The following is a 10333-nucleotide window of genomic DNA, read 5'->3' as shown; positions in this document are numbered from 1 at the left end:
GCCAGACTTCCTGCCAAGCTCTTCACGCTCAGGCCGATGTGGATGACCATGGTCCACAGCACCTCAGACAGCTCTGGGGACCGGGAGACACACGACAGCTGGTTCAGTTTGGCAAGAGGCGCTGTGGGCCTCGCATCTCGCTCTGCCACCCCTCACCTGCAGTGGTCCTTGCGCCCTGGTTCCCATGACCTGGGTGGGACCACGGGGCACAGCTAACCTGGCAAAAGCGCTGGCCCTCCCATCTGGATACCATTCTCCCTGGATTTAGGAGTCGGGATCATCCCAGAACCTTTATGTAACTTCCGCTCTCGGTGAGCAGCCCCACCTGAGAGAGTGGCCACAGCAGGGGAAAACCACAGGTTCTGACCTGAGAGAAACACACTCACGTGCATGAGCGAGACTGAGGGCCCAGAGCCGCAGGTAGGAGGCGGTGTTGGAGATGCAGCCCAGGCAGTACTCGATGGTGTGGATGGCCTGGTGGACCATGGTGTCTCCAAAGTCAAACTGTGGGGGGAGGAAACCAGAGAGAAGATATAAGGCTGGGAGGGGAAAGTGTGGGAGTCTGGGTGGTGGCCATTTGGCACTTTGGGCTCCATGGGCCAGGAGCCCCCAGTGTTGAACTCCGATGGTGATTTCAGCTATGCGGGCCCCAGAAATTCTGCCTGGCTTTGTCCCCACCTGGGACACTCCCATTCCCCTCAATACACTACATTTTAATGAACTACGTCTTCATGAGGGTCTTCTCAGCTCATCTAATATTTTTCCTCCCTGCTAGGCCGGGAGCTCGAGTGGAGCGGATGCGGTTAAGAGTGCTCAGAGGTGACTGGCCCCGGGACTCGAAGGACCTGAGGCTGAGCCGGCTCTGGCCGACTCCCACCTGTGAATAAGCCATGAAAGCGGGGCGGGCTTTTCCTGGGGGGCCGGAGACAGGCTGTCAGGTGGAACCTGCCTGGAGGAGACTAAACCTCTACAGCCACTTTCACTTAGTTTTACAAACTGTTGGGGGCAAGAGAACTAACCTTTTTCTTTTGTGACTTCTGAAAAGATGACACAGTGAAATTTTGGCAAAAGTTTTACCAATTCCTACTCAGACAGCTGATTAAAACCAGACAGAACATCTGTTGGCTTTTGTTTCAGTTTGCCTCACACTCCCTTTCTCCTAGTTTTCCTTTCAACATCAAAAATTATTTCCAGAATAAAGGGGTAGGGCTGGAACGAGCTTTCAGGAGTTCACTTTTAGGACTGTTCCATGCACCGTTGGGAAAGAATACAGATTTTTCTAGAAGCACCAGGTGCATTTCGTGGCCTCTCACTCTCCCAGGTGGAACAATCAGCAGCCACTGCAGGACAGGAAGTGGGTCCCTTCCCGGGACCCCTTCCCACAGCCCAGATTAGAACCCCAGGAGCAGAGGGCAGCTGTCCAATGGGCCTCCCCAGCCTGCCCTGCCCTCAGGTCAGAGTCTATTTTTCACCAGTTTCTTTCAAGACTCACATGACTCCACACCCAAAGGACACCAGAATAATTGCCTTGGGAAATCACATGAGGACAGGTTGAGAGAAGGGGCAGGGCTGGTAAAGCACTTACAGACAGCCCTGGCCTCCTGGGTGTGGCCCGTGGGGAGACAGACCAGCTCCAACATACCATCTTTGGGCGGCTGCCTCATTTTCTCTCACCTCTGACTACACCCAGAGTATTTCTGGGTTTTTCTTCTGGAACTGGCTCGTCAAGACCCCTATTTACTCTGAAAAAGAGGGTAATCCTAGCTACCTCAACCCCAACAACGCTGTTAAAAGCGCTTTCCCCCCACTGCTGGTTGTCACTCCAAAGCCCGTGCTCAGAGGAAGGAGAGGTCCCTGGCTCCCAGGAGCGCAGGTCTTCACTCCCAAGAGCTCTACAAAAGCAGTGACTGCTGGGCTCCTTAGAGCCAGCCCCTTACAGCATTTTTATTCCACCTCCAGTCTCTCCCATTAAAAAGAAATGGAGAGGAGGGAGGTTTCCTTGCCAGGCAGGGAACCCTTAGTTTCTTTCTCTTGTCCGTCATTCCCAACTTCCTGCTCTGTAACAATAAGTTTTCTTATCTATATAATGGGGGAAGATAACAGGATGAGAATTAAGGGACTCTGTCACTCAGATCCGCTGATGAATCAGCTATGACTGGCGATGGATGGATCGCTGCAGACTCCATCTCCATTCTCTACTCTGCTTGTTCACCACCCGTCCATTCCCCACCTGCTTCGCCCTGGCTTCTACCCTTTCTGCTCCCCAAACCGGCCCTCTTGGCCCGCTCACCCTTACCTCCCAGTCATGAGGTCTAATGCTCTGTGTCCTGACTGAACCTCTCTGGTCACTGTCACCTTTTCCTCCTCCCTCTTGAGACACTCACCTCCCCTTGGTTTTCCTCCTACCTCTCTGATGTTCCTTTTCACTCTCCATCTTGGTCCTTCCTTAAATGTCAGCGTTCCAGCCTCAGCCCTGACATCTTTCCTGTAGTCCTGCCACTTAGGGCTCCAGAGGCAACCCCTCCAAAGGACACCTCCATTTCCACGTTGCCATTCCCACTAGCTGTGCTACGTCTCTTCCTGGGGCACCACAGACGCTTCAAACTCAAAGCTACCCAAACTACACTAATTAATTGCTGTCCTCTGATCCCACCAAGACCTACTGCTACTCCATGTCCCACGTCTAACAGAGTGTCACTACTAGTGCCCCCAGCACCCAAGCCTGGCAGTCAATCTCACTCTCACTGCCTACATTCATGGAGCACCGGGACCTGTAGCTTTTGCTCCCTTGCCTCATGTTGCTCCCTTCCTTTCCAACTCCCCCTGCAAATGAACGCCTTACCTCTCTTCAGGCCTCCCTTCTTTTCTGACTCATAGCAGACTAGCTGGTCTGCATGCCTCCAGACTGTGCCCCCTCGCCAATCCAATATACCCTCTGCCCCCAGGAGGGGATTTCAGCAATGCACATGGGCTGTTAATTCCAGCTTCACTGCCCTGAAGATTCCTTGTTGTCCAAACGCTCTATGGCTCGTTTCTGCCAACTTCTGGTCTCACTTCTCACCAGTCCCCCAAGCTCCTGACTCTGAGCTTCAGCCTTCAGCCTCGCTGAGAACTTGCTTATCCCGAAAATGTGATGGGCCTGCAGCTCTGTGTCTTTGTAACTGTACATGCTGATGATTCTGCATCCCCCTCTCCCTCCGCAGACTTGACCACACTAAGCTTAGCAGTAATTTGGGAATTCTTTCCTGGTCTTCTCTCCCGCTACCCCCACCCAGTGTTGGTCAGGTGCCCCCTTTTTCCATGTTCCCACAGCATTCTGAGCACACCTTGATCACAGCATCTGTCACCCAGACTGTCTCCTCAACTTGTTTGGGAGTTCCTTGAAGGCAACGACTATGCTTTTCTTCTCTCAGTTTCTGCAGCACTAAACAGAGTGCTTGGCACGTGGAGGGTGAATGAATGGATGGGTGGGATGAATGAATGAATGGATGGGTGGGATGAACGCACCTGGTGAGATGACACAGTAGGGAGAGGTGCCAGTGACCCTTGCTGAATGGCTACAGCCTTCAAAGGTTTCCCAGACAATCAGCTGGCCCGGCCCTGGACTGAGTGCCCCCCAGGGAGGGAGAGGGACTGCTGCTTCCACTGGGCTGGAGCAACGACCCGCATGGGGCAAACAGGTTTTCACAGCCAAGCAAAATGGGGAAGTTCTAGAAGAAGTGAGCTGGACTTGAAAAAAAAAATGTTTTGTTTGAAATCTTTATATGACTGTGACGGTTATCCAAATTTGGCCATAGAGAGCTAGACTGTGTAGTTGCCTGATAAAGTGTTATGACTCCTTAGGAAGCTACAGGAAGCTGAACCCTCTGAGGGAGCTGGGGACCCCGAGACCAGGGCAGCTGAACTGCAGTCCATCTTGTTTGGATGTCCAGCTCTCCTGGGACAGGGCTACAAATGAGGACTGTTCTGACAATAACCATGGCAGTGGGAGCTCGACTAGGAAGGCATTTAGAGAACAGCAGTATTGCTGGAGGTGGTGTTAGTGGGAGAGGGTCCGGGTTCCTCACTAACACGGGACACGCCCCCTCCTGGCCCTTCCAGGCAGCTCAGCCAGCGACTGTGCAGAGGTGCGAGTCCAGAGGAACCCAGAGGCTCCTGGATGCCAGGACAGGAGCCTCTCCAGCCTTCAGGAGGACAGAGCACTGTGTTTTTATACAGAACAGCAAAGATTTTCCCACTCCCATCCCACTGCCCCCTTAGAGAGGACCAGGAAAACCAGGGAAAGGAAGGGTTCATGGGTCTAGGTATTTTAGAGAGAAGTTTTCGGGGAAGATGCAAACAGTGCAGCAAGGCCTTTCACAAACCCAATTTCAAACTTGCACGTTGCTAAATGCATTATTGCTGAGCTTGAAGCCCTACTCCAGATATGGCCTAAACATTTAGTCAACTTTCTTTCTAGTCCCTGTTATTCTCTGTGTGTGGCTGTTATAATAGGAACTCCTTTCATGCAGATGGATTATTCTTTCTGGGATACATCTGAGAGGCAAAGTCTCCTTTTGAAAGCTGTCTGCCTCCCACCTGGGTCACTTGGAGGCGGAGCTGACCCCAAGTGAGGGTCTGGCGTTCTCACTTCTCACTTCAAGCATCGTCAAGCTGATGAGGGCAGCAGGAAGAAGCTGGCTGCATCTCAGGGAGGAAGGGGGAGCTTTACTCTTAGGCACTCAGAGGAGCAGGGGACACAGCTGCTCCCAGTGGCAGAGCGACCATGACATAACATCCCCCGAGAGGAAGGCAGAGGCCAGCGGGGTTGAACCCCAAAGGGAGTCACTTCAAGAATGCCAGCGCAGACATTACTTGTAGTTCCTTTCAAAGCCATTCTCAGAGGTATTAGATCAGCAAAGTTAATGAAACAAAGACAGAGGTGACTGACATGAGATGCAGTTAATGGAGATGAGCTTTTTCAGACATGGGTTCAGGAACTGGTTAGAAATGGCCAGCGAGATGCAGGGTACACGAGTGTCATGTGCGGCCCCCGGATGCGGCAGGGTCAGCAGAGTGATCACAAGGATGGGAAGACAGAGCCCCAGATAAACACGAAGGCAAAGCAGCTCGTTTCTTACCACTTCGTCCTCGGTAGGCTTGAAAACACAAAGTTACACTTAGTGGGAAGCCACACCACACGCAAGGTCACAAGTCACGAACACAAGGCTACTGATTGCTTCTTGGGGGAGGACTGTTAATGTTAAACGGGTCTAACAGGTTAGAGGCAGGCCTTCTCAGCACACACGAAAAGCAGATCAGCAGGACTGAGAGCAGCAAGACACATATTTTTAAAAGGCACCCCAACCCTTGCAATTTCTTTTTTAAAAAGTCATACACACAGTGGAAGTGGTCAGTCAGACTGAAAAGTCCAGTCACCTGGGTCCTCAACTCCTATTCTACTTGCTTTTAAAAAGAATATAATGAATGGATGAGACTCATAAGTTCAGTTCAGAGGCTCTGTGGTATGAGCGGCCAGGCAAGGAGACGGGGTTTTAAAACACTGAGCTTGGAGGTGGTTGTGTAGGAAAAGTCTAGCTTGGCCTTGCTACTTTTCACGCTCCCTGTAAAAAGCAGGCAAATGGCATTTTTTAGAGGCTTAAATAAAATATCTGCAACAAGAGCACATTGGTGGGACAGGACTGCAAAAGCCCCTGTGGTTACAGTTCCAATTGGAACCATTCTTGGCAGAGGCAAGGGATGAGGGCGCAGCCGTAAGCAAGCTGTGTTTCTCGTAATAAGACCTGGGAAGCTGGGGCCTGCTCTGCCTCGGTGCCCAGGAGAGCAGTTAGTGATTGAGATCTGCACGCAACTCAGAATTTAAGAAGTCAAACCACAGAACACAACTGCTGCGGGCTCTGCAGGCAACCCCTGGAGTTTAGAGCAGGGCCCCACTGGAAAAAGCTGTGGTGCTCTAAGAGTTCCAGAAGGCAGGCTGATCATTAGGATTAGTATTTTCATTTGTCAAGGAGAAGACTGGAGCGAGGCCTCTTATGTACACAAGACCACGGCTGGCCCGAGGCGGAAGGAGAGGAAGCCCTCACCGCTGGATCTTACCTCTTCTGCATCTTCTGAATGGGTGGAGAGCTGGTCATGCTGAATAATCTCAGCATCCTCCTCTGTCGGTCCGTTGCCCACCCTGATCCCACCAAAGTTGAGAGTTCCCTACACAGATGAACAGAAAGAGTAGAATTTGCCTGGGCTTTAATGTGATTCTGTGAGGTGGGGAAGGGCGATGGTTAGTACATACAAACCTCAGAAAAGCATATGTTCTAACAACAAAAACAAAACCCATTGATGGAACAGCTAATCGAAGACAAACCACTATTCCCACCCCGACCACCATCACCCCAGCCCCAGCCCCAGCTGCATTTATACCTCATCCTGATCAGAGGAAATATACAGTGTGCCTGCTGCGCCAAGAGACACCGGCCTTGCTTTGGTCAATGCTAATTAAGAATCCTGCTGGAGTGAAAAGCTTAATACAAAAGATCTTCCTAACATGTGTACCTCTATCTGTGTAGCCTTCAAGGGCCTAAGTTTTTCTGGAACTCAAGATCAGGCTTTCTAAGAGCGGGGGGGCCAAATGACACGACGATTGTAACCTGGTTTGTTAAGCTTTCAACAGGAGCCCAAGAGTTCCTGCCACTCTCTGGCTACAGAAATATACTAGGTCTCTCTCTGCTCAGGAACAAAGGACTTCCTAGGTCAGGGAAGGAAAAAAAACTTAATGTACATTAGCTCGTGGCTAGAGAATACTGAGTTTAAAAAAAAGAAAACAAGGCTCCTTTCCTTCAACTGAGGCGTCTGGAGCGTTAAAACAACTCTTTCACGGGCACGTGGGCAAATGTGGGTGGGATGTTTTGTGTTGTTTTTCTTACTTCCTGGGCACAGTTTTCAGTAGGGTCTCCAGAGTCTGAATATCTAAGTCAATCTGATTTGGAAACGCTTGGGTTTATTGAGGCAAAAGGACTCTTTGGGTAGAAAAACCAGGCAAAACTGGGATTAAGTCTGACAGATACCAATTAGTGCCAACCTGCCACAGAGTGAAAGGAGCTAAAGAAACAGCCCCTATCCCCCGTTCATATGGTTTCTGTCCGAGGAGCCAAACAAGGTAAGAGTTGGAAGACTGCTCTCCTGCAAAACGGCCTTCTGGGCAAGCAGCACAAACAGTGTGTACGCAGGTTTGGTCAACTGCCCTGAGGTCCCCACTCACATCTTCGCTTTTTACCACGGCTTACTGACCAGCACACCACAGTGTTTGGGCAAATCGTCTGTCTTCTTTTAGCAGTGGTTCTCACGTCCTGGTTAGAGAACCTGCTGTATCAGAATCGCCTTGAAAGCTGCATTTCATTAAATAGAGATTCCCGAATCCTACTCCCAGAAAGTAAAAGTTTTGTAGGTCTGGGGTGGGACCTAGGAAATCTGTGTTTAAAAAAAAAATATTTCCCCAAGTGTAAACTGTATAATCATTTTGATTGTCTATCAAAATTGAAAGTGCACGCACACACACACAAAAATGCATGCATCCTTTGAGACTCAGCAATCCTACCCACTGCTGGAAACTTGCTTGTGAAATTTTATCAAGCAAGATACGTGGACAAGGATGTTCCCTGCACTGTTATTTGTAATAACAAAGAACTGGGAACAACTAACACAGTAAGAGAGTGATTACATAATTGTAGCACATCCAACGGAATGGTCTACGGAATGCTAGGTAACTATAAAAAAGAGTGACTATCACTATGAAACAATTTCTAAGATACACTAAATTTTTAAAAACCTAATAAAGCAAGGGGCAGAAGAGTGCTACAGTTTAAACATCATTCCTAATGTATTTCAAATATATATTTCAAATATACAATAATCCACACATACACTTATATTAATAGAAGACACATATGCAGAAAAAAAATTGTAGGCAAAATTCTATTACTCTTGATGAGAAGACGGTATTAGGGGTAGGGAGGTTTTCACTTTCAGTATTATTTGCATTTTAAAAAATTTTATAAGAATTCATTTGACAACATCTGCTGGGAAGTAAAATCTCAAATGCTCCCTTATTTGCATTTTCTAACCAAGTGCACCTACTGCTTTAATTTTATTTTTTAACGTCAGTAGGGGATTGTCTTGGTCATGGAACTACAGGCCATCTTTATTTCCTCTTCCACTTATCTGTTTTGTTTTAATATCCTAAGAAACAAATTCATCAGGTGATTCTGATGTGTAGTCAGATTTGGGACCACTAAAGCCCTGGGCACCTCCAGGTCACACAAACATTACACCTGACAACCCTCAAAAGGTGGATTGAAAGGGCAACAAAGGGCATGGGTGACAGGAGAGGACTCCAGCATATCCTGCGACGGGTTACAGAGTGGAGGAGGCGGGCTTTGGGTTTCAAGGCTCCTAAGCAGAAGGCCACTTCTGAAGCTTTCCCCAACCAGGGGCTAACATGAGGGGCAGACAGGTTCAACCTCCAGCTAGACACTGACGACCGTCCCTTCAGAATACAGGAAATGAGAGTTACAGGAAAGGGGATGAGAGACACACATCAGCAGAAAAAAGAAAAGAAAAATTAAACTGTGATACACGGCTTACAGGCAACCAAGAGGACATAGAACAGAACAAAAACAAATCAGTGTTCACAGCCTAAGCCCCTTGGGGTCAAGAATCCAGGGCCCTTGTTATAGAATTATCATCCTGATGCCTTTAGGCTGCTTTCCAGATGTTTGGCTGAAAAAACCAGTGGGCTAAGAAGACCCTATGAAGGTGCAGGTTTCCAGACTGGGGACTTTTAACTTGAATAGAATCAAAGAAGAAGATGCCAGATTTAAAAGCATCAAGATGGACACATGAGAAGCACATCTTAAAACACCAAGACTAGCAGAAAGAAGAGCAGTAAATGGAAAGAATGTCAATAAATGGATAGTATGTGCTTAAAGGGATTTTAAAAAAAAATTTTCATAGGAAAGGAAACAGTAAAGTCCATACTTGAAAATAATTTTAAGCAGCAACATTAAAATATCTGGATCCAAAATATCAGCCCTTTTAGACTAGTTCTAAAAGGGTGACTATAGTAGTTTTCTAAGTTTAAAAAGATCGGAAACACCTAACGAAAGAAAAGGTTATCCATTTAAATATTTTGTTCTCTTTTAAAGGAGTATAATGCTCCTAGAACAAAGTAGTACATGAGTAATCACTAATGGTGAGACTTAAACATCTTACAGATTCATTACCTAGAACTGATTGGACTATTTTGATATTAGGGCATTATCAGATTTTGGTTAAGAGATGTTTTTAAGGACAAATATTGAAATGCTTAACATCCGAAGTGCTGATACTGAATCATGAGCTAGAACTGGAAAAAGGAAAGATCAAAACAGAAGATGAATTTGGTTATTACATCAGATGTGCAGTACACACGAGACACACGGCAGCGTGGAGGTCTCACTGGAACAGCTGAGGACATGAAGGCTTCTGAGTCTCTCACGAAAAAGTAGACATGTATAAGCTTCCACTGGAAAGAGACTAAGTCACCGCTAAAATGGACCAAATGTCCACGCATCGATCTGAGGCAGAACTTTAAAGTGTTGCAAAATAATTTAAGAATCAGAGATGTTCTTACTCCATGCTGAAAAATCATCCACTACATGGTCACAAAATACAGACACGAAAGTGGATGAGTCCAAGAGCTGCCATATTGGATGAAGACGATGGGACTTGGAGAGGGTACAACAGCCACTTTGCTTCCTTAAACATGACTGTACTTACGTATTTGAACAGAAACTTAGTAGACCAATGGCAAAGATGATACCAGAATCTACTCATAAGAGGTGGAAATCTTTTCTGTCATCTTCTCAATGAGTAATCAGGGCATATTTCCCAAGAGCACACATGTCTCATGCTCTCAACATAGTTAACAAGAATTCTGCTGCACTGTTTGCCACCTCTTTAAACGACATGTGATGGTTTGTTGGTTTCAATTCACTCACTGTTGCAGCCGCTGCTGCCTCTAGTCCCTGTTGGCTCGGGGTTGGGCTGACTGGGGCCTCCACAGGTTGCCCTTCCTGATAGTGAATGGAAGAAAAGAGGAAGGGAGAAAGGAAACAAAGTGGGAGGGAGTGAAGGGGGAGACGAATGGAGGGCACATGGAAGGATGAAGATGGTCAGAAAAGGGAGAGGAGGGTCTTGTAACTCAGCTGCTCTCTAACAGGAGCAATAATCTAACAGCCGTATGAGAGTCATGCAAAAAGATCTTTCGAGTTTTATCAGGCAGTGTAATAAACAAGCATTA

General features: G+C 47.7%; 1 protein-coding gene across 1 annotated transcript in view; it reads right to left on the bottom strand.

The window, feature by feature from the left end:
- The window catches only part of ATP6V0A1 (ATPase H+ transporting V0 subunit a1), a 51873-nt gene that overhangs the window by 7064 nt on the left and 34476 nt on the right, over positions 1 to 10333 (bottom strand). Inside the window, exons 18-21 of the mRNA XM_019666998.1 lie at positions 6097 to 6204; positions 5121 to 5138; positions 387 to 504; positions 3 to 73 (exon numbers count right to left, since the gene is read on the bottom strand). Of these exons, the coding sequence (XP_019522543.1) occupies positions 3 to 73; positions 387 to 504; positions 5121 to 5138; positions 6097 to 6204 (315 nt within the window). The remainder of the gene's footprint in view (positions 1 to 2; positions 74 to 386; positions 505 to 5120; positions 5139 to 6096; positions 6205 to 10333) is intronic.

Source organism: Hipposideros armiger, unplaced genomic scaffold (assembly GCF_001890085.2).
Source record: "Hipposideros armiger isolate ML-2016 unplaced genomic scaffold, ASM189008v1 scaffold_482, whole genome shotgun sequence".
Taxonomy (NCBI): Eukaryota; Metazoa; Chordata; class Mammalia; order Chiroptera; family Hipposideridae; genus Hipposideros; species Hipposideros armiger.
This window is presented reverse-complemented; position numbering and strand designations above follow the sequence as displayed.